The sequence below is a fragment of the Carcharhinus amblyrhynchos genome, unplaced genomic scaffold (genome assembly GCF_965287045.1).
Source record: "Carcharhinus amblyrhynchos unplaced genomic scaffold, sCarAmb.v2.hapA chromosome_1320, whole genome shotgun sequence".
Classification (NCBI taxonomy): Eukaryota; Metazoa; Chordata; class Chondrichthyes; order Carcharhiniformes; family Carcharhinidae; genus Carcharhinus; species Carcharhinus amblyrhynchos.
The window spans coordinates 1-21,786 of NW_027651060.1; the positions used below are offsets into that span (position 1 = coordinate 1).

At 56.7% G+C, this 21,786-nt stretch overlaps 1 protein-coding gene across 1 annotated transcript; it reads right to left on the reverse strand.

The window, feature by feature from the left end:
- Window positions 1–460: 460 nt before the first annotated feature.
- LOC145340708 (seizure protein 6 homolog) lies at window positions 461–21,264 on the reverse strand (the record flags this gene model as incomplete). Its single annotated transcript, XM_080185170.1, has 12 exons — window positions 21,095–21,264; window positions 20,747–20,980; window positions 19,582–19,715; window positions 18,429–18,621; window positions 17,385–17,570; window positions 15,422–15,590; window positions 14,599–14,762; window positions 6,548–6,742; window positions 3,766–3,904; window positions 2,034–2,239; window positions 1,546–1,740; window positions 461–652 (listed from the first exon to the last, which is right to left on the reverse strand). Coding segments are annotated over exons 1-12 (2,167 nt in total), but the record flags the coding sequence as incomplete, so codon positions are not given.
- Window positions 21,265–21,786: the final 522 nt, after the last annotated feature.

Genomic DNA, 21,786 nt, shown 5'->3' on the forward strand with positions numbered 1-21,786 from the left:
TAGACTTCTATCAGGTCTCCCCCTCAACCTCCAGTGAGAACAAACCAAGTTTCTCCAACCTCTCCTCATAGCTAATGCCCTCCGTACCAGGGGCAACATCCTGGTAAATCTTTTCTGTAACCCTCTCCAAAGCCTCCACATCCTTCTGGTAGTGTGGGTGACCCAGAATTGAACACTATATTCCAAGTGCGGCCTCACTAAGGTTCTATAATGTGATTTGCCAATTTTTAAACTCAGTGCCCCGGCCGATGAAGGCAAGCATGCCGTATGCCTTCTCGACCACCTTCTCCAGCTGCGTGGTATCATTTCTGTGGGGGGTTCTAATCAGCGCTATCTTCTTGTGGGGTGTAAATTGTTGTTGGAGTTAGAGTTGGTGAATTGCAGAGAGAGGTAGATTCTCTGTAACTCCGGCTCCCCGCCCGTACACACGCCCTCCCTCCCCCACCGTCCCGATACGTACACACACACTTTGGCAGCCAGTCGCTCCACCGGGGGCTGCGGGAGTTGCGGTTGGAGCAGACGAGAGTCCCGTTGCCCTCCATCGTGTGGCCCTCCTCGCAGACGTACTGCACCTGGGACCCGATCGGGAAACGCACGCCCGGGGTGAGCCGGAGCCCGTTCTTCACCTCTCCGGGGTCCAGGCAGAAGAGAGCTGTGTGGGTCAGCAGGAGACAGGGTGGGGGGGAGGGGGGGGGGCGCACAGAGACAGAGATGGGGGCGCAGAGAGAGAGAGGGGGCGCCCAGAGAGAGAGAGGGGCTCCGCACAGAGAGAGAGAGGGGGGCGCACAGAGAGAGAGAGGGGGGCGCACAGAGAGAGAGAGGGGGGCGCACAGAGAGAGAGAGGGGGGCGCACAGAGACAGAGAAGGGGGCGCACAGAGAGAGAGAGGGGGGCGCACAGAGACAGAGAAGGGGGTGCACAGAGAGAGAGAAGGGGGCGCACAGAGAGAGAGAGGGGCACACAGGGAGGGGGGGTGCACAGAGAGAGGGGGGGTGCACAGAGAGAGAGAGGGGGGCGCACAGAGAGGGGGGGGGTGCAGAGAGAGAGGGGGATGCAGAGAGCGAGAGAGGGGATGAGAGAGAAACAGAGGCACAGGGTCAGCTCATTGCAGACATGCAGAAAGACAGACAGTAATGGTGGCACAGCGGGTTAGCACTGCTGCCTTACAGCGCCAGGAACCTGGGTTCGATTCCTGGCTCGGGTCACTGTCTGTGTGGAGTCTGCACATTCTCCCCGTGTCTGCGTGGGTTTCCTCCGGGTGCTCCGGTTTCCTCCCACAGTCCAAAAGATGTGTAGGTTAGGGTGGATTGGCCGTGCTAAATTGTCCCTTAGTGTCCAAAGATGTGTAGGTTAGGGTGGATTGGCCGTGCTAAATTGTCCCTTAGTGTCCAAAATGTACACGTTAAATGGATTGGCCGTGCTAAATTGCCCCTTAGTGTCCAAAGATGTGTAGGTTAGAGTGGATTGGCCGTACTAAATTGCCCCGAGTGGGCCCAGTATTCTCGGGAGACGGTGGGGTGGGGTGGGGGGGGCGTGTCACACTCACACTTCTCGCAGCGAGGGGGACTGTTATTCCAGGACAGATCCCATTGGCACATGAGGATTTCCGATCCCACGATATCGTAGCCAGGCTCACACTGGTAGGTCACCACTGTTCCCCGGATCAAATTGGAATGAGAGACTGTCTTCCAACCATTCTCGATGGAGCCCAGGCTGGGACACGTATCATTACGGAGAGTTTCTGAGAGGGAGAGACAGAGAGAGAGGGAGACAGGGAGAGACAGAAGGAGAGACAGAGGGAGAGAGACACAGAGAGAGACAGAGAGAGAATTATTATTCTGAAGTCAATTCAAATACTGGGCATCACATCCTGAAGGCCAATTCAATGCAAGGGAACAGGCTCAAGAGGGGCTGAATGGCCTCCTCCTGTTTCTGTGTAACAGGCTGGAGAGAGGGGCAGAATGGCCTCCCCTCCCCTCACACCTCACCCCCCCCCCCCACCCCCCTGCCCTCTCTCCCGAGATCCACACTCACCTGCAAAGTGGATGATGAAGCCGTGATTGTCCCCCGACACCGGGTCGCTGACGTCCGACTGGAACTGTATAGTCACGTCCGAGGAGGTGGAGAATACTTTGAACCTCTTCTGGGTCCCCATGTACTGTCCCAGGATCCGGGCGTTGAGGTTCGGCCCATTTGGCCCTTCAAAGATGGACAGAATGTCGTTCCTACGAATGTTGAGGCTGGAAGCACAAATCGGAAAGCAGTTTATTTCTCGAATGGGTGCAAACGGAGAGAGGTGGACAAGTGTGAGGTGATGTGTTTTGGAAGGTCTAATACAGATAGGAAATATACAGCAAATGGCAGAACCCTTCAGAGTATTGATAGGCAGAGGGATCTGGGCGTACAGGTACACAGAGTATTGATAGGCAGAGGGATCTGGGTGTACAGGTACACAGAGTATTCATAAGCAGAGGGATCTGGGTGTACAGGTACACAGAGTATTGATAGGCAGAGGGATCTGGGCGTACAGGTACACAGAGTATTGATAGGCTGAGGGATCTGGGCGTACAGGTACACAGAGTATTGATAAGCAGAGGGATCTGGGTGTACAGGTACACAGAGTATTGATAAGCAGAGGGATCTGGGTGTACAGGTACACAGAGTATTCATAAGCAGAGGGATCTGGGCATACAGGTACACAGAGTATTGATAGGCTGAGGGATCTGGGCGTACAGGTACACAGAGTATTGATAGGCAGAGGGATCTGGGTGTACAGGTACACAGAGTATTGATAGGCAGAGGGATCTGGGCGTACAGGTACACAGAGTATTGATAGGCTGAGGGATCTGGGCGTACAGGTACACAGAGTATTGATAGGCTGAGGGATCTGGGCGTACAGGTACACAGGTCACTGAAAGTGGCAACGCAGGTGGAGAAGGTAGTCAAGAAGGCATACGGCATGCTTGCCTTCATCGGCCGGGGCACTGAGTTTAAAAATTGGCAAGTCACGTTGCAGCTTTATAGAACCTTAGTGAGGCCGCACTTGGAATATAGTGTTCAATTCTGGGTCACCCACACTACCAGAAGGATGTGGAGGCTTTGGAGAGGGTTACAGAAAAGATTTACCGGGATGTTTGCCCCTGGTACGGAGGGGCATTAGCTATGGGGAGGATGTGCCGGACCCTCGGAAAGGATCCAGAGGAAGGTTCACGAGAATGATCCCTGGAATGAAGAGCTTGTGGTGTGAGGAACGGGTTGAGGACTCTGGGTCTGTACTCATTGGGAGTTTAGAAGGATGAGGATCTTATTGAAACTTCCAGGATACTGCGAGGATAGAGTGGACGGGGAGAGGATGTTTCCACTAGTGGGAAAAACTGGAACCAGAGAGGGCACAACCTCAGGGTAAAGGGACGGTCCTTTAAAACAGAGATGGGGAGGGATTTCTTCACCCAGAGAGTGGGGAATGTGTGGGGACTCTTTGCCCCAGAGGAGGCCGGGTCACTGAGTGTCTTTAAGACAGAGATAGATCGGTTCCTGATTAATAAGGGGATCGGGGGAAAAGGCAGGAGAACAGGGGGGGAGAAAAATATCAGCCGTGATAGAATGGGAGAGCAGCTGATGGGCCGAGTGGCCTCGTTCTGCTCCTACGACCCTCCTGCTTCCCACAGGCTACGACCGCAGACATATCCAGTTGGCGACCCGGGGACTGGACTCTTAACCCAGCTCCCCCCCACCCCGTCCCCGAGAGAGACGGGAGCTGACGTACATTTCGATCTCAATCAGTATCCTCTTGTCATCGGGAACATGGAGCCCCCAGACGCAGTCCTGGTTCTTCCCGTACACCTCCGGCCACTCGGGGGAGAAGATTACTCCAGAGGATTCCGTCATGTCTCCACCGCAGGTCGCTGGCGGGGGGGGGGGGGAAGGATTGGGAGGCAGAGAGGAGGGGGAGGGAGGAAGAGAGAGAGAGATGGTGGGGGGGGGATTAATCTTAACCAGAGATGCACACCCCTCTCCCCCCCCCACAACTCCCACTCCCCCCCCCGGGGGGCCAGTGGATCGTAGCTCTTCTGAAAGGAGATGTATCAGATATCACAGCTTGGTCTGGGATCCTGCTGTGCCCAAGACCGCAAGGAACTACAAAAGGGTGGTGAATGTAGCCCCCAATCCCATCACACAAACCAGCCTCCCATCCATTGACTCTGTCTACACTTCCCGCTGCCTTGGGGAAAAGCAGCCGGGATAATTAAGGACCCCACCCCCACCACACACCCCGGACATTCTCTCTTCCACCTTCTTCCGTCGGGGAAAAAGATACAAAAGTCTGAGGTCCCGTACCGACCGACTCAAGAACAGCTTCTTCCCTGCTGCTGTCAGACTTTTGAATGGACCCACCTCGCATTAAGCTGATCTTTCTCTACACCCTCGCTGTGACTGTAACACTACATTCTGCACCCTCTCCTTTCCTTCTCTATCAACGGTATGCTTTGTCGGTACAGCGCGCGAGAAACAATACTTTTCACTGTATCCCCATACACGTGACAATAATAAATCAAATCACATCCTCCAGCCCCCTACACTCCCCTCCAGCCCCCTACACCCCCTCCCTATCTCTGTAACCCCCTCCAGCCCCCTACACCCCCTCCCTATCTCTGTAACCCCCTCCAGCCCCCTACACCCCCTCCCTATCTCTGTAACCTCCTCCAGCCCCCCTACACCCCCTCCCTATCTCTGTAACCTCCTCCAGCCCCCCTACACCCCCTCCCTATCTCTGTAACCTCCTCCAGCCCCAAATCAAATCCTTTTCCTTCTCCCCTCTGTAGTCCATGTAAGGAACGTTTGGAGAAATCGGGCCGAATGGACTTTTTCTGTGCCATGGACCTCTTTGACTCAATGGGAGTGATATGGGGGTCTCTCCCCACGGGCACCGACTCTCCCCAGAGGGGTACGGGACCCTCCACGGGTACAGAGTCTCTCCCCGGGGAGTACATGTCCCCCCAACAGACAACGACTCTCCCCAGGGGTTTCAAGTCTCCCCGGGGGAGTACATTCCTCCCCACAGGCACCGACTCTCCCCAGGGGGGGTTCAAGTCTCTCCCACAGGCACCAACTCTCCCCAGGGGGTTCGAGTCCCTCCCACAGGCACCGACTCTTCCCGGGGGGCTCGAGTCCCTCCCACAGGCACCGACTCTTCCCGGGGGGCTCGAGTCCCTCCCACAGGCACCGACTCTCCCCAGGGGGTTTGAGTCTCTCCCACAGGGACCGACTCTCCCCAGGGGGTTTGAGTCTCTCCCACAGGCACCAACTCTCCCCGGGGGGTTTGAGTCTCTCCCACAGGCACCGACTCTCCCCAGGGGGTTTGAGTCTCTCCCACAGGCACCAACTCTCCCCGGGGGGTTTGAGTCTCTCCCACAGGCACCGACTCTCCCCAGGGGGGTTTGGGTCCCTCCCACAGGCACCGACTCTCCCCGGGGGGGTTCGAGTCTCTCCCACAGGCACCGACTCTCCCCAGGGGGGTTTGGGTCCCTCCCACAGGCACCGACTCTCCCCAGGGGGGGTTCGAGTCCCTCCCACAGGCACCGACTCTCCCCAGGGGGGGTTCGAGTCTCTCCCACAGGCACCGACTCTCCCCGGGGGGTTTGAGTCTCTCCCACAGGCACCGACTCTCCCCAGGGGGTTCGAGTCCCTCCCACAGGCACCGACTCTCCCCAGGGGGGGTTCGAGTCTCTCCCACAGGCACCGACTCTCCCCGGGGGGTTCGAGTCTCTCCCACAGGCACCGACTCTCCCCGGGGGGTTCGAGTCTCTCCCACAGGCACCGACTCTCCCCGGGGGGTTCGAGTCCCTCCACGGGCACTGAGTCTCCCCAGGGGGTTTGAGTCCCTCCCGCAGGCACCGACTCTCCCCAGGGGGGGTTCGAGTCTCTCCCACAGGCACCGACTCTCCCCGGGGGGTTTGTGTCTCTCCCACAGGCACCGACTCTCCCCAGGGGGTTCGAGTCCCTCCCACAGGCACCGACTCTCCCCAGGGGGGGTTCGAGTCTCTCCCACAGGCACCGACTCTCCCCGGGGGGTTCGAGTCTCTCCCACAGGCACCGACTCTCCCCGGGGGGTTCGAGTCTCTCCCACAGGCACCGACTCTCCCCGGGGGGTTCGAGTCCCTCCACGGGCACTGAGTCTCCCCAGGGGGTTTGAGTCCCTCCCGCAGGCACCGACTCTCCCCAGGGGGGTTCGAGTCCCTCCCACAGGCACCGACTCTGCCCAGGGGGGGTTCGAGTCCCTCCCACAGGCACCGACTCTCCCCAGGGGGTTCAAGTCTCTCCCACAGGCACCGACTCTCCCCAGGGGGGTTCGAGTCCCTCCCACAGGCACCGACTCTCCCCAGGGGGGTTCGAGTCCCTCCCACAGGCACCGACTCTCCCCAGGGGGGGTTCGAGTCCCTCCCACAGGCACCGACTCTCCCGGCGGGGAGCACGGGACCCCCCCCACTGTCCACATACCCCCTCCTCTGCCCTCTGCCCCCTGCCCCCCGTCCCCCCACCCCCATTACCTCGGCAGACAGGCTCCGGCTGACTCCAGTGGGGCTGCTCCGGGTCCACACACTCGATGGTGGGTGTCCCCTTCTCCAGGGCGTAGCCGGGGTTACAGGTGAACGCCACCCTGGTGCCCACGGCATAGCTGGCATCACTCGAGGTAAAGTTGCCGTGGACCAGGAAGGGTTCGTAACAGCGGTCAGTCTCGAAGGCTGTGGGAGAGAGGCAGGGGCACTCAGCAGGGCACTGCGCGCATCGCCACCCTGCCCAGGGCGTTACCGGATCCACCCCCCCCTCCCAACAACGGGCACGCAGTCTCCCTAGAGGGGCTCGAGTCCCCTGCGCGACGGCGAGAGGGAGGGAGGGCGACGAGGGGGAGGGAAGGTGGCGGTGAGAGGGAGGGAGGGAGACGGCAGGAGGGAGGGAGGGAGCGCGACGAGAGGGAGGGAGGCAGCGAGAGGGAGGGCGGCAGCGAGAGGGAGGGCGGCAGCGAGAGAGTGTCAGCGAGAGAGTGAGTCAGCGAGAGTGTCAGCGAGAGTGTGTCAGCGAGAGAGTGAGTCAGCGAGAGTGTCAGCGAGAGAGTGAGTCAGCGAGAGAGTGAGTCAGCGAGAGAGTGAGTCAGCGAGAGAGTGAGTCAGCGAGAGAGTGAGTCAGCGAGAGAGTGTCAGCGAGAGAGTGTCAGCGAGAGAGTGAGTCAGCGAGAGAGTGAGTCAGCGAGAGAGTGAGTCAGCGAGAGAGTGAGTCAGCGAGAGAGTGAGTCAGCGAGAGAGTGTCAGCGAGAGAGTGTCAGTGAGAGAGTGAGTCAGCGAGAGTGTCAGCGAGAGAGTGAGTCAGCGAGAGAGTGAGTCAGCGAGAGAGTAGTCAGCGAGAGAGTAGTCAGCGAGAGAGTGTCAGCGAGAGAGTGTCAGCGAGAGAGTGAGTCAGCGAGAGTGTCAGCGAGAGAGTGAGTCAGCGAGAGAGTGAGTCAGCGAGAGAGTGAGTCAGCGAGAGAGTGAGTCAGCGAGAGTGTCAGCGAGAGTGTGTCAGCGAGAGAGTGAGTCAGCGAGAGTGTCAGCGAGAGAGTGAGTCAGCGAGAGAGTGAGTCAGCGAGAGAGTGAGTCAGCGAGAGAGTGAGTCAGCGAGAGAGTGTCAGCGAGAGAGTGAGTCAGCGAGAGAGTGAGTCAGCGAGAGAGTGAGTCAGCGAGAGAGTGAGTCAGCGAGAGAGTGTCAGCGAGAGAGTGTCAGCGAGAGAGTGAGTCAGCGAGAGTGTCAGCGAGAGAGTGAGTCAGCGAGAGAGTGAGTCAGCGAGAGAGTGAGTCAGCGAAAGAGTGAGTCAGCGAGAGAGTGTCAGCGAGAGAGTGTCAGCGAGAGAGTGTCAGCGAGAGAGTGAGTCAGCGAGAGAGTGTCAGCGAGAGAGTGAGTCAGCGAGAGAGTGAGTCAGCGAGAGAGTGAGTCAGCGAGAGAGTGAGTCAGCGAGAGAGTAGTCAGCGAGAGAGTGTCAGCGAGAGAGTGTCAGCGAGAGAGTGAGTCAGCGAGAGTGTCAGCGAGAGAGTGAGTCAGCGAGAGAGTGTCAGCGAGAGAGTGTCAGCGAGAGAGTGTCAGCGAGAGAGTGAGTCAGCGAGAGTGTCAGCGAGAGAGTGAGTCAGCGAGAGAGTGAGTCAGCGAGAGAGTGAGTCAGCGAGAGAGTGTCAGCGAGAGAGTGAGTCAGCGAGAGAGTGAGTCAGCGAGAGAGTGAGTCAGCGAGAGAGTGTCAGCGAGAGAGTGAGTCAGCGAGAGAGTGAGTCAGCGAGAGTGTCAGCGAGAGAGTGAGTCAGCGAGAGAGTGAGTCAGCGAGAGAGTGAGTCAGCGAGAGAGTGAGTCAGCGAGAGAGTGTCAGCGAGAGAGTGAGTCAGCGAGAGAGTGAGTCAGCGAGAGAGTGAGTCAGCGAGAGAGTGTCAGCGAGAGAGTGAGTCAGCGAGAGAGTGAGTCAGCGAGAGAGTGTCAGCGAGAGTGTGTCAGCGAGAGAGTGAGTCAGCGAGAGTGTCAGCGAGAGAGTGAGTCAGCGAGAGAGTGAGTCAGCGAGAGAGTGAGTCAGCGAGAGAGTGAGTCAGCGAGAGAGTGAGTCAGCGAGAGAGTGTCAGCGAGAGAGTGAGTCAGCGAGAGTGTCAGCGAGAGAGTGAGTCAGCGAGAGAGTGAGTCAGCGAGAGAGTGAGTCAGCGAAAGAGTGAGTCAGCGAGAGAGTGAGTCAGCGAGAGAGTGAGTCAGCGAGAGAGTGAGTCAGCGAGAGAGTGAGTCAGCGAGAGAGTGAGTCAGCGAGAGAGTGTCAGCGAGAGAGTGAGTCAGCGAGAGAGTGAGTCAGCGAGAGAGTGAGTCAGCGAGAGAGTAGTCAGCGAGAGAGTGTCAGCGAGAGAGTGAGTCAGCGAGAGTGTCAGCGAGAGAGTGAGTCAGCGAGAGAGTGTCAGCGAGAGAGTGAGTCAGCGAGAGAGTGTCAGCGAGAGAGTGTCAGCGAGAGAGTGTCAGCGAGAGAGTGAGTCAGCGAGAGTGTCAGCGAGAGAGTGAGTCAGCGAGAGAGTGAGTCAGCGAGAGAGTGAGTCAGCGAGAGAGTGTCAGCGAGAGAGTGAGTCAGCGAGAGAGTAGTCAGCGAGAGAGTGTCAGCGAGAGAGTGAGTCAGCGAGAGAGTGAGTCAGCGAGAGAGTGAGTCAGCGAGAGAGTGTCAGCGAGAGAGTGAGTCAGCGAGAGAGTGAGTCAGCGAGAGAGTGAGTCAGCGAGAGAGTGTCAGCGAGAGAGTGAGTCAGCGAGAGAGTGAGTCAGCGAGAGAGTGAGTCAGCGAGAGAGTGTCAGCGAGAGAGTGAGTCAGCGAGAGAGTGTCAGCGAGAGAGTGTCAGCGAGAGAGTGAGTCAGCGAAGAGTGTCAGCGAGAGAGTGTCAGCGAGAGAGTGAGTCAGCGAGAGTGTCAGCGAGAGAGTGAGTCAGCGAGAGAGTGAGTCAGCGAGAGAGAGTGTCAGCGAGAGAGAGTGTCAGCGAGAGAGTGTCAACGAGAGAGTGAGTCAGCGAGAGAGAGTGTCAGCGAGAGAGTGAGTCAGCGAGAGAGTGAGTCAGCGAGAGAGTGTCAGCGAGAGAGTGAGTCAGCGAGAGAGTGAGTCAGCGAGAGAGTGAGTCAGCGAGAGTCAGCGAGTGAGTCAGCGAGAGAGTGCATCAATGAGAGAGTGCGTCAGCGAGAGAGCGAGTCAGCGAGAGAGTGTGTCAGCGAGAGAGTGAGTCAGCGAGAGAGCGAGTCAGCGAGGGAGTGCATCAATGAGAGAGTGCGTCAGCGAGACAGCGCGTCAGCAAGAGAGTGTGTCAGCAAGGGAGTGCGTCAGTGACAGAGCGCATCAGTGAAGGAGTCAGCGAGAGAGTGTGACAGTGAGGGAGTCAGTGAGTGTGTGTGACAGTGAGTGAGTCAGTGAGTGTGTGTGACAGTGAGTGTGTGTGTCAGTGAGTGTGTGTGACAGTGAGTGAGTCAGTGAGTGTGTGTGACAGTGAGTGTGTGTGACAGTGAGTGTGTGTGACAGTGAGTGTGTGTGACAGTGAGGGAGTGTGACAGTGAGTGTGTGTGACAGTGAGTGTGTGTGACAGTGAGTGTGTGTGACAGTGAGTGTGTGTGACAGTGAGAGAGTCAGTGAGTGTGTGTGACAGTGAGTGTGTGTGACAGTGAGAGAGTGTGACAGTGAGAGAGTGTGACAGTGAGGGAGTGTGACAATGAGTGTGTGTGACAGTGAGTGTGTGTGACAGTGAGAGAGTCAGTGAGTGTGTGTGACAGTGAGTGTGTGTGACAGTGAGTGAGTCAGTGAGTGTGTGTGACAGTGAGTGTGTGTGACAGTGAGAGAGTGTGACAGTGAGTGTGTGTGACAGTGAGTGTGTGTGACAGTGAGAGAGTGTGACAGTGAGTGTGTGTGACAGTGAGGGAGTGTGACAATGAGTGTGTGTGACAGTGAGTGTGTGTGACAGTGAGAGAGTCAGTGAGTGTGTGTGACAGTGAGTGTGTGTGACAGTGAGTGAGTCAGTGAGTGTGTGTGACAGTGAGTGTGTGTGTCAGTGAGTGTGTGTGACAGTGAGTGAGTCAGTGAGTGTGTGTGACAGTGAGTGTGTGTGTCAGTGAGTGTGTGTGACAGTGAGTGAGTCAGTGAGTGTGTGTGACAGTGAGTGTGTGTGTCAGTGAGTGTGTGTGACAGTGAGTGAGTCAGTGAGTGTGTGTGACAGTGAGTGTGTGTGACAGTGAGTGTGACAGTGAGTGTGTGTGACAGTGAGTGTGTGTGACAGTGAGAGAGTCAGTGAGTGTGTGTGACAGTGAGTGTGTGTGACAGTGAGTGTGTGTGACAGTGAGAGAGTCAGTGAGTGTGTGTGACAGTGAGAGAGTGTGACAGTGAGAGAGTGTGACAGTGAGAGAGTGTGACAGTGAGGGAGTGTGACAGTGAGAGAGTGTGACAGTGAGTGTGTGTGACAGTGAGTGTGTGTGACAGTGAGAGAGTGTGACAGTGAGGGAGTGTGACAGTGAGAGAGTGTGACAGTGAGTGTGTGTGACAGTGAGTGTGTGTGACAGTAAGGGAGTCAGTGAGTGAGTGTGACAGTGAGTGTGTGTGACAGTGAGGGAGTGTGACAGTGAGTGTGTGTGACAGTGAGTGTGTGTGACAGTGAGTGTGTGTGACAGTGAGGGAGTGTGACAGTGAGGGAGTGTGACAGTGAGTGTGCGTGACAGTGAGGGAGTCAGTGAGTGTGTGTGACAGTGAGTGTGTGTGACAGTGAGGGAGTCAGTGAGTGTGTGTGACAGTGTGTGTGACAGTGAGGGAGTCAGTGAGTGTGTGTGTCAGTGAGTGAGTCAGTGAGTGTGTGTGACAGTGAGTGTGTGTGACAGTGAGTGTGTGTGACAGTGAGAGAGTGTGACAGTGAGAGAGTGTGACAGTGAGTGTGTGTGACAGTGAGGGAGTCAGTGAGTGTGTGTGACAGTGAGTGTGTGTGACAGTGAGTGTGTGTGACAGTGAGAGAGTGTGACAGTGAGAGAGTGTGACAGTGAGTGTGTGTGACAGTGAGGGAGTCAGTGAGTGTGTGTGTCAGTGAGTGTGTGTGACAGTGAGTGTGTGTGACAGTGAGTGTGTGTGACAGTGAGTGTGTGTGACAGTGAGAGAGTCAGTGAGAGAGTGTGACAGTGAGGGAGTGTGACAGTGAGTGTGTGTGACAGTGAGTGTGTGTGACAGTGAGAGAGTCAGTGAGAGAGTGTGACAGTGAGGGAGTGTGACAGTGAGGGAGTGTGACAGTGAGTGTGTGTGACAGTGAGAGAGTGTGACAGTGAGAGAGTCAGTGAGAGAGTGTGACAGTGAGGGAGTGTGACAGTGAGAGAGTGTGACAGTGAGAGAGTGTGACAGTGAGTGTGTGTGACAGTGAGAGAGTCAGTGAGTGTGTGTGACAGTGAGAGAGTCAGTGAGTGTGTGTGACAGTGAGTGTGTGTGACAGTGAGTGTGTGTGACAGTGAGAGAGTCAGTGAGTGTGTGTGACAGTGAGTGTGTGTGACAGTGAGTGTGTGTGACAGTGAGTGTGTGTGACAGTGAGAGAGTCAGTGAGTGTGTGTGACAGTGAGTGTGTGTGACAGTGAGTGTGTGTGACAGTGAGTGTGTGTGACAGTGAGAGAGTCAGTGAGTGTGTGTGACAGTGAGTGTGTGTGACAGTGAGAGAGTCAGTGAGTGTGTGTGACAGTGAGTGTGTGTGACAGTGAGAGAGTCAGTGAGTGTGTGTGACAGTGAGTGTGTGTGACAGTGAGTGTGTGTGACAGTGAGTGTGTGTGACAGTGAGAGAGTCAGTGAGTGTATGTGACAGTGAGTGTGTGTGACAGTGAGTGTGTGTGACAGTGAGTGTGTGTGACAGTGAGAGAGTCAGTGAGTGTGTGTGACAGTGAGTGTGTGTGACAGTGAGGGAGTCAGTGAGTGTGTGTGTCAGTGAGTGTGTGTGACAGTGAGTGTGTGTGACAGTGAGAGAGTCAGTGAGAGAGTGTGACAGTGAGGGAGTGTGACAGTGAGAGAGTGTGACAGTGAGTGTGTGTGACAGTGAGGGAGTCAGTGAGTGTGTGTGTCAGTGAGTGTGTGTGACAGTGAGTGTGTGTGACAGTGAGTGTGTGTGACAGTGAGTGTGTGTGACAGTGAGTGTGTGTGACAGTGAGAGAGTCAGTGAGAGAGTGTGACAGTGAGGGAGTGTGACAGTGAGTGTGTGTGACAGTGAGTGTGTGTGACAGTGAGAGAGTCAGTGAGAGAGTGTGACAGTGAGGGAGTGTGACAGTGAGAGAGTCAGTGAGAGAGTGTGACAGTGAGGGAGTGTGACAGTGAGTGTGTGTGACAGTGAGTGTGTGTGACAGTGAGGGAGTGTGACAGTGAGGGAGTGTGACAGTGAGTGTGTGTGACAGTGAGAGAGTGTGACAGTGAGAGAGTGTGACAGTGAGAGAGTCAGTGAGAGAGTGTGACAGTGAGGGAGTGTGACAGTGAGGGAGTGTGACAGTGAGGGAGTCAGTGAGAGAGTGTGACAGTGAGGGAGTGTGACAGTGAGAGAGTGTGACAGTGAGAGAGTCAGTGAGAGAGTGTGACAGTGAGGGAGTGTGACAGTGAGGGAGTGTGACAGTGAGTGTGTGTGACAGTGAGAGAGTGTGACAGTGAGAGAGTCAGTGAGAGAGTGTGACAGTGAGGGAGTGTGACAGTGAGAGAGTGTGACAGTGAGAGAGTGTGACAGTGAGAGAGTGTGACAGTGAGTGTGTGTGACAGTGAGAGAGTCAGTGAGTGTGTGTGACAGTGAGTGTGTGTGACAGTGAGTGTGTGTGACAGTGAGTGTGTGTGACAGTGAGAGAGTCAGTGAGAGAGTGTGACAGTGAGGGAGTGTGACAGTGAGTGTGTGTGACAGTGAGTGTGTGTGACAGTGAGTGTGTGTGACAGTGAGAGAGTCAGTGAGAGAGTGTGACAGTGAGGGAGTGTGACAGTGAGAGAGTCAGTGAGAGAGTGTGACAGTGAGGGAGTGTGACAGTGAGTGTGTGTGACAGTGAGTGTGTGTGACAGTGAGGGAGTGTGACAGTGAGGGAGTGTGACAGTGAGTGTGTGTGACAGTGAGAGAGTGTGACAGTGAGAGAGTGTGACAGTGAGAGAGTCAGTGAGAGAGTGTGACAGTGAGGGAGTGTGACAGTGAGGGAGTGTGACAGTGAGGGAGTCAGTGAGAGAGTGTGACAGTGAGGGAGTGTGACAGTGAGAGAGTGTGACAGTGAGAGAGTCAGTGAGAGAGTGTGACAGTGAGGGAGTGTGACAGTGAGTGTGTGTGACAGTGAGTGTGTGTGACAGTGAGAGAGTGTGACAGTGAGAGAGTGTGACAGTGAGAGAGTCAGTGAGAGAGTGTGACAGTGAGGGAGTGTGACAGTGAGAGAGTGTGACAGTGAGTGTGTGTGACAGTGAGAGAGTCAGTGAGTGTGTGTGACAGTGAGTGTGTGTGACAGTGAGTGTGTGTGACAGTGAGTGTGTGTGACAGTGAGGGAGTCAGTGAGTGTGTGACAGTGAGTGTGTGTGACAGTGAGAGAGTGTGACAGTGAGAGAGTGTGACAGTGAGAGAGTGTGACAGTGAGGGAGTGTGACAGTGAGAGAGTGTGACAGTGAGAGAGTGTGACAGTGAGAGAGTGTGACAGTGAGTGTGTGTGACAGTGAGGGAGTGTGACAGTGAGGGAGTGTGACAGTGAGTGTGTGTGACAGTGAGTGTGTGTGACAGTGAGGGAGTGTGACAGTGAGTGTGTGTGACAGTGAGGGAGTGTGACAGTGAGGGAGTGTGACAGTGAGTGTGTGTGACAGTGAGGGAGTGTGACAGTGAGGGAGTGTGACAGTGAGTGTGTGTGACAGTGAGGGAGTGTGACAGTGAGTGTGTGTGACAGTGAGGGAGTGTGACAGTGAGGGAGTGTGACAGTGAGTGTGTGTGACAGTGTGTGTGTGACAGTGAGGGAGTGTGACAGTGAGTGTGTGTGACAGTGAGGGAGTGTGACAGTGAGGGAGTGTGACAGTGTCAGCGAGAGAGTGTGACAGTGACAGAGTCAGCGAGAGAGAGTGTCACTGTGTCTGACGTACCTTCGTAGCGCAGAGCCAGAGCGAGCGGCGCTCCCACATTCTCAGAGACAAGTTCCACAAAGAGATCCTGGGAGTTACTGATCAGTCCTCTCTCCGGAATGTCATTGGTGTCCGAGTGGAAAACAATGGGAGCCCCGGGGAAATTCCCACTGCGGATAATCAACCTGGCGACATATAAATGCAACAAATTAGTGACTCACTCAATCAACTCCCCCAGAGTCGGTGCCTGAACATTCACCGTTACAGAGATCTCCCTCTCTGTGTCTCCCTCTCTCTCTCTCTGTCTCAGTTTCTCGCTCCCTCTCTCTCTGTCTGTCTCTCGCTCCCTCGCTCCCTCTGTCTGTCTCTCACTCCCTCGCTCCCTCTGTCTGTCTCTCTCTCCCTCTCTCCGTCTGTCTCTCGCTCTCTCGCTCCCTCTCTCCGTCCGTCTCTCACTCTCTCGCTCCCTCTCTCCGTCTCTCACTCCCTCGCTCCCTCTCTCTGTCTATCTCTCCCTCCCAGTTGATGGTGAGCAGGGGTGGAGGAAGGGGGAATCAGGGGGAGATGGGGAGAGTGCGGGGGGAGGGAGAGGGAATCGAGGGGATACGGGGTGGGGAGGGACGGAGAAATCGAGGGGATACAGGGAGAGTGCCAGGGGAGGGAGAGGGGAATCGAGGGAATACGGGGAGAGTGCTGGGGGAAGGGAGGGGAAATCGAGGGGAGAGTTGGGGGGGAGGGAAGGAGGAGGAGCTGAGGGACAGGATGGTCTGCGGGGTCGATTGAGGGACAGGGCAGTCTGGAGAGGCTGAATGGCCCTCGGAGGGTCGGGTGGGGGTCCTCCTACCTGTCATTGTCCTCGTCCAATGAGATTCGCTCAAAGTGCAGGTGTAACCTTTGTCCTACGGGAGCCTCGATCAGCCAATGACAGGTGAGGTTACTGCCATGGTTCCCACTGGAATCCGGGGATAGAATGTGACCCACCGTAGCATTGAGAATGGTCGCCCCACACACCGCTATAGGAGAGAGAGAGAGGGGGGAGGAACAGAGGGGGACACGGAGAAGAGGGAGAGAGATTAGGGGCAGAGAGAAGGGAGAGGACGATAGGTATGAGGCGGAGGTGGAGGTGGGGGAGAGAGGAGAGAGAGTTTAATCAAAGCATCCCAACCAATCCCAATGTCCAAAATCCCAACCAATCCCAACATCCCAAATCCCAACCAATCCCATTGACTCAAATCCCAACCAATCCCGTTGACCCAAATCCCAACCAATCCCAAAGAACAAAGAACAACCCAGCACGGGAAACAGGCCCTTCGGCCCAACGAGCCCGCGCCGCCGCATCACCCTACACCTATTCTACCCTGCATGTCTACGAATGGGACCCTACTCAGTCAGATTCAGGGAAGAAATAGTGTCAATTTGGTAAAAACCGATCAGCCTAAGAGCACATCTTTGGGGTGTGGGAGGAAACCGGAGCGCCCGGAGGAAACCCACGCAACCACAGGGAGAATGCGCAAACTCCCACAGACACAGGCCCAAATCCATGTGTCTACACAGCTAGCAGTGCTAGTCACCGAGCTGTTGCGGCGCCCGTCTACCGGTCCAGGATCAAGCACACACACCGACACAAAGTACTAGGCCACTCCTGGACTTCCAAGAGCAGCCCACGCACGACCCACCGTGTGCATGCCCCTCGCTTGACACGAGGTGGACCTCCACCTGTGGAATAAAGACAAAAAATATTAATCTTACAGCCTGCCTTTCCGGTGTCTCCCGAGGGAGACCGCAGGGTGCAGGCAGTTGCATTGAGCCGCCAAGTTTGGGCAATCGCTTTGCAAGCCAAGGTCCTGGTAGTTGTAGTGAGGCCCAGATTTCTGGTAATCACTTGGAGCAGCAGGGTCCCAGTAATCGCTTTGAGAAACATGGACCTGGAAATTATTTTGAAAAGCAGGGTCCAGGAATTAACTGTTTTTGAAGGCCAGGGCACAAGCAATAATCGCTTTGAGGGCCAGAGGGGCAATCGCTTTGAGGGCCCTGGGGGCAATCGCTTTGAAGGCTCAGAGGGCAATCGCTTTGAGGGCCGTGGGGATAATCCCATTGACCCAAATCCCAACCAATCCCGTTGACCCAAATCCCAACCAATCCCATTGACCCAAATCCCAACCAATCCCGTTGACCCAAATCCCAACCAATCCCATTGACCCAAATCCCAACCAATCCCGTTGACCCAAATCCCAACCAATCCCATTGACCCAAATCCCAACCAATCCCGTTGACCCAAATCCCAACCAATCCCATTGACCCAAATCCCAACCAATCCCGTTGACCCAAATCCCAACCAATCCCGTTGACCCAAATCCCAACCAATCCCGTTGACCCAAATCCCAACCAATCCCATTGTAGCAAAATCCCAACCAATCCCATTGACCCAAATTCCAACCAATCCCATTGTAGCAAAATCCCAACCAATCCCATTGACCCAAATCCCAACCAATCCCGTTGACCCAAATCCCAATCAATCCCGTTGACCCAAATCCCAACCAATCCCATTGACCCAAATCCCAACCAATCCCGTTGACCCAAATCCCAACCAATCCCGTTGACCCAAATCCCAACCGATCCCATTGTAGCAAAATCCCAACCTATCGGTTGGCCAAATTCCCAACCGATCCCATTGTCCCAAATCCCAACTGATCCCGTTGACCACAATTCCAGCCAGTCCCAGGCCAGGGATCCAGTGGGCCCCTCCTCCTGGCCTATCCCAGGATGGGATTTGGGGGGGGGGGGGGGGGGGGCGGTGGGTTGCTTACCGATGCACTGGGGGGCCTGGCTGCTCCACTGGGGGGTAGTAAGGTTCAGGCAGGTCAGGGCGGCAGGGCCTTGGAGCTGGAAGCCAGGGTCACAGCGGAACTCAGCTCTTCCCCCGGGGTACAGGTCTGTCACTGACACATCTCCATAGGGGGGGCGCACAGGGAAACCACAACTCAACAGGTAGGCTATTCCGAGGGGGAGGAAAGGGGACAGGAGGAGACAACAGGAGAACATAGTTAGAACACACTCCTGCAGTGCGGCGCTCCCTCAGCACCGACCCTCCCCGCAGTGCGGCGCTCCCTCAGCACCGACCCTCCCGCAGTGCGGGACTCCCTCAGCACCGACCCTCCCACAGTGCGGGACTCCCTCAGCACCGACCCTCCCACAGTGCGGCGCTCCCTCAGCACCGACCCTCCCACAGTGCGGGACTCCCTCAGCACCGACCCTCCCACAGTGCGGCACTCCCTCAGCACCGACCCTCCCACAGTGCGGCACTCCCTCAGCACCGACCCTCCCGCAGTGCGGCGCTCCCTCAGCACCGACCCTCCCGCAGTGCGGGGCTCCCTCAGCACCGACCCTCCCACAGTGCGGCGCTCCCTCAGCACCGACCCTCCCACAGTGCGGCGCTCCCTCAGCACCGACCCTCCCCACAGTGCGGCGCTCCCTCAGCACCGACCCTCCCCACAGTGCGGCGCTCCCTCAGCACCGACCCTCCCCACAGTGCGGCGCTCCCTCGGCACCGACCCTCCCACAGCGCGGCGCTCCCTCGGCACCGACCCTCCCACAGTGCGGGACTCCCTCAGCACCGACCCTCCCACAGTGCGGGACTCCCTCAGCACCGACCCTCCCACAGTGCGGGACTCCCTCAGCACCGACCCTCCCACAGTGCGGGGCTCCCTCAGCACCGACCCTCCCACAGTGCGGCACTCCCTCAGCACCGACCCTCCCGCAGTGCGGCGCTCCATCAGCACCGACCCTCCCACAGTGCGGCGCTCCCTCAGCACCGACCCTCCCACAGTGCGGGACTCCCTCTGCGAACAAACCTCGACAGTAGAATTTGAATGTCCCAGGATAGGCGGACTGGGAACTCTGGAAGTGGATGAGGATTTGCCGGGTCTGGCTGCGGATTATCTGACCCTCCGACATCAATGCTTCATTGGCCAGAATCAGGGGTACATCTCCCTGCAGACCCTCAATGCTCAGGAGTTCCCCTTCCAGCAGGTTTAGTGTCTTCACCTGAGAGAGAGAGAGACAGAGAGACAGGGAGAGAGAGAGAGAGAGAGAGACAGGGAGAGAGAGACAGGGAGAGAGAGACAGGGAGAGAGAGACGGAGAGAGAGACAGACAAAGAGAGACAGACAAAGAGAGACAGACAAAGAGAGACAGAAGAGATGGAGAGAGAGAGACAGAGACAGGGAGAGAGAGAGAGACAGAGACAGGGAGAGACAGAGAGAGAGAGAGAGACAGAGACAGACAGAGAGAGAGAGACAGAGAGAGAGACAGAGAGAGAGAGAGAGACAGAGAGAGAGAGACAGAGAGAGAGACAGAGAGAGACAGAGAGAGAGACAGAGACAGAGAGAGAGAGGGAGACAGAGAGAGAGAGAGAGAGACAGAGAGAGAGAGGGAGAGACAGAGAGAGAGAGAGACAGAGAGAGAGAGAGACAGAGAGAGAGAGAGAGAGACAGAGAGAGAGAGAGACAGAGAGAGAGAGAGACAGAGAGACAGAGAGAGAGAGAGAGAGACAGAGAGAGAGAGACAGAGAGAGAGACAGAGAGAGAGAGAGAGACAGACAGACAGAGAGAGACAGAGACAGAGAGTTATCAGTGTGCTGATGGGGGGAGACCCCAGTTGTTGGGGTGAGTGCAATGAGGTTGAGGTGTGAGTGCGAGTGTCGGAGGGACTGCAGGGCGGGGGAGAGGGAGATTGAGGAGGGGCAGGGGGGCGGAGGGTGGATGGTATCTGTGGGAATGGCAGCTGGAGACAGGGAGGGGAAAGGAGGAGAGAGAGCCAAAGAGGGAGGAGGGATGGAGGATTGGAGGGATGAGGATGCAGTGAGGAGGGAGCGGCTGGGAGGGAGGCAGCAGCAAGGGAGGGAGGGAGCGGGGATGAGGGAGCAGCGGGGAGGGACGGAGTGGCGGGGAGGGAGGGAGAGGCGGGGAGGGAGGAGGGAGCAGCGAGGTAGCCGGCATGCTCTCACCTGGAGCTCGATCGCGTACCCGGTGTACACTGAGATAATGTAGGTACAATCCTGGCCTGAATAGAGCGGGGATCCAGAATAATCCAGAGACTCAATCAGTCCATCCGCCTCGATCATATTCACATTACACAGAGCTGCAGGAAGGAAAGAGGGAATGTGAGAGAGGGAAAGAGAGACAGCGAGGGAGAGAGAGACAGCGAGACAGAGAGAGAGAAAGATAGCGAGAGAGAGAGACAGCGAGAGAGAGAGAGAGACAGCGAGGGAGAGAGAGAGAGACAGTGAGGGAGAGAGAGACAGCGAGGGAGAGAGAGACAGAGAGAGATAGCGAGAGAGAGAGAGACAGCGAGGGAGAGAGAGACAGAGAGAGATAGCGAGAGAGAGAGAGAGAGACAGCGAGGGAGAGAGAGAGAGACAGTGAGGGAGAGAGAGACAGCGAGGGAGAGAGAGACAGAGAGAGATAGCGAGAGAGAGAGAGAGAGACAGCGAGGGAGAGAGAGACAGCGAGGGAGAGAGAGACAGCGAGAGGGAGACAGAGAGAAGGAGAGAGAGACAGCGAGGGAGAGAGAGACAGCGAGGGAGAGAGACAGAGAGAGAGAGACAGAGAGAGGGAGAGACAGAGAGAGGGCGAGACAGAGAGAGGGCGAGACAGAGAGAGGGCGAGAGACAGGGTGGGCGAGAGACAGGGTGGGCGAGAGACAGGGTGGGCGAGAGACAGGGAGAGAGAGAGAGAGCAAGAGGGAGAGAGACACAGCGAGAGGGAGAGGCAGCGAGGGGGAGAGAGAGACAGCGAGAGGGAGAGAGACACAGCGAGAGGGAGAGAGAGGCAGCGAGAGGGAGAGGCAGCGAGGGGGAGAGAGGCAGCGAGAGGGAGAGAGAGACAGCGAGAGGGAGAGAGAGACAGCGAGAGGGAGAGAGAGACAGCGAGAGGGAGAGAGACACAGCGAGAGGGAGAGAGAGGCAGCGAGAGGGAGAGAGGCAGCGAGAGGGAGAGAGAGACAGCGAGAGGGAGAGAGAGACAGCGAGAGGGAGAGAGAGACAGCGAGGGGGAGAGGCAGCGAGGGGGAGAGACACAGCAAGAGGGAGAGAGACAGAGCAAGAGAGAGGGAGAGAGACAGAGAGCGAGAGAGACAGAGAGGTTTTGCTCACCCCCTCCCCTCCCAAGTACCTGGGGTCTGCACCGTGGTGACGGTTGTCGTGGTGATGATGGTGGTGGTGGTCTCCTCATCCGGATCGCCAGGGCCAATGGCCCCCAGGCTGCGGGTCGACCCCTGACCTCTGGCAGCCATCTTGGATGGCAGTGTGGCGATCGCTGCGGTGACGGTCTCTGCTGGCCGGGGGCTGGCAGTTGCCGGGATACGACTGGGTGAGGCGGATGCTTGGGTGGGGCCGGTCACTGTCCCTAGAATGGGGTGGGGGGAGGGGGGAGCAGTCAGAGAGAGGCAGAATTAGAGGGGCGCGGAGTGTTCCCACAGCACGCAGGACTCTCATCCCTCTAGTCGAGCGCGCAACTTACCGGAAAAGTATTTCTGGTCACCCGTGAAGTCCCTGGTCAACAGTGCCCCCTGGAGGAGGCTACCCAAGGGGGGTGGGGAGGCCATTCCTTCCGGAGACTTCCGTGGCCCCTCAGTCGTACCAGTGCCCCCGGTTTCGGGGGCAGGAGTCGGGTGCAGCATCTGGGAGGCGGGAGACAGAGCGAACACATCACTCACCAACCCTGTCAAAAAAACAAGACACCAGTCAGTGTACAAATATCTCCCTGAGAGAGAGAGAGAGGGGACTGAGAGACACCAGTCAGTGTACAGATATCTCCCTGAGAGAGAGAGAGGGGACTGAGAGACACCAGTCAGTGTACAGATATCTCCCTGAGAGAGAGAGAGGGGACTGAGAGACACCAGTCAGTGTACAGATATCTCCCTGAGAGAGAGAGAGGGGACTGAGAGACACCAGTCAGTGTACAGATATCTCCCTGAGAGAGAGAGAGAGGACTGAGAGACACCAGTCAGTGTACAGATATCTCCCTGAGAGAGAGAGAGGACTGAGAGACACCAGTCAGTGTACAGATATCTCCCTGAGAGAGAGAGGGGACTGAGAGACACCAGTCAGTGTACAGATATCTCCCCGAGAGAGAAAGGGGACTAAGAGACACCAGTCAGTGTACAGATATCTCCCTGAGAGAGAGAGAGAGGACTGAGAGACACCAGTCAG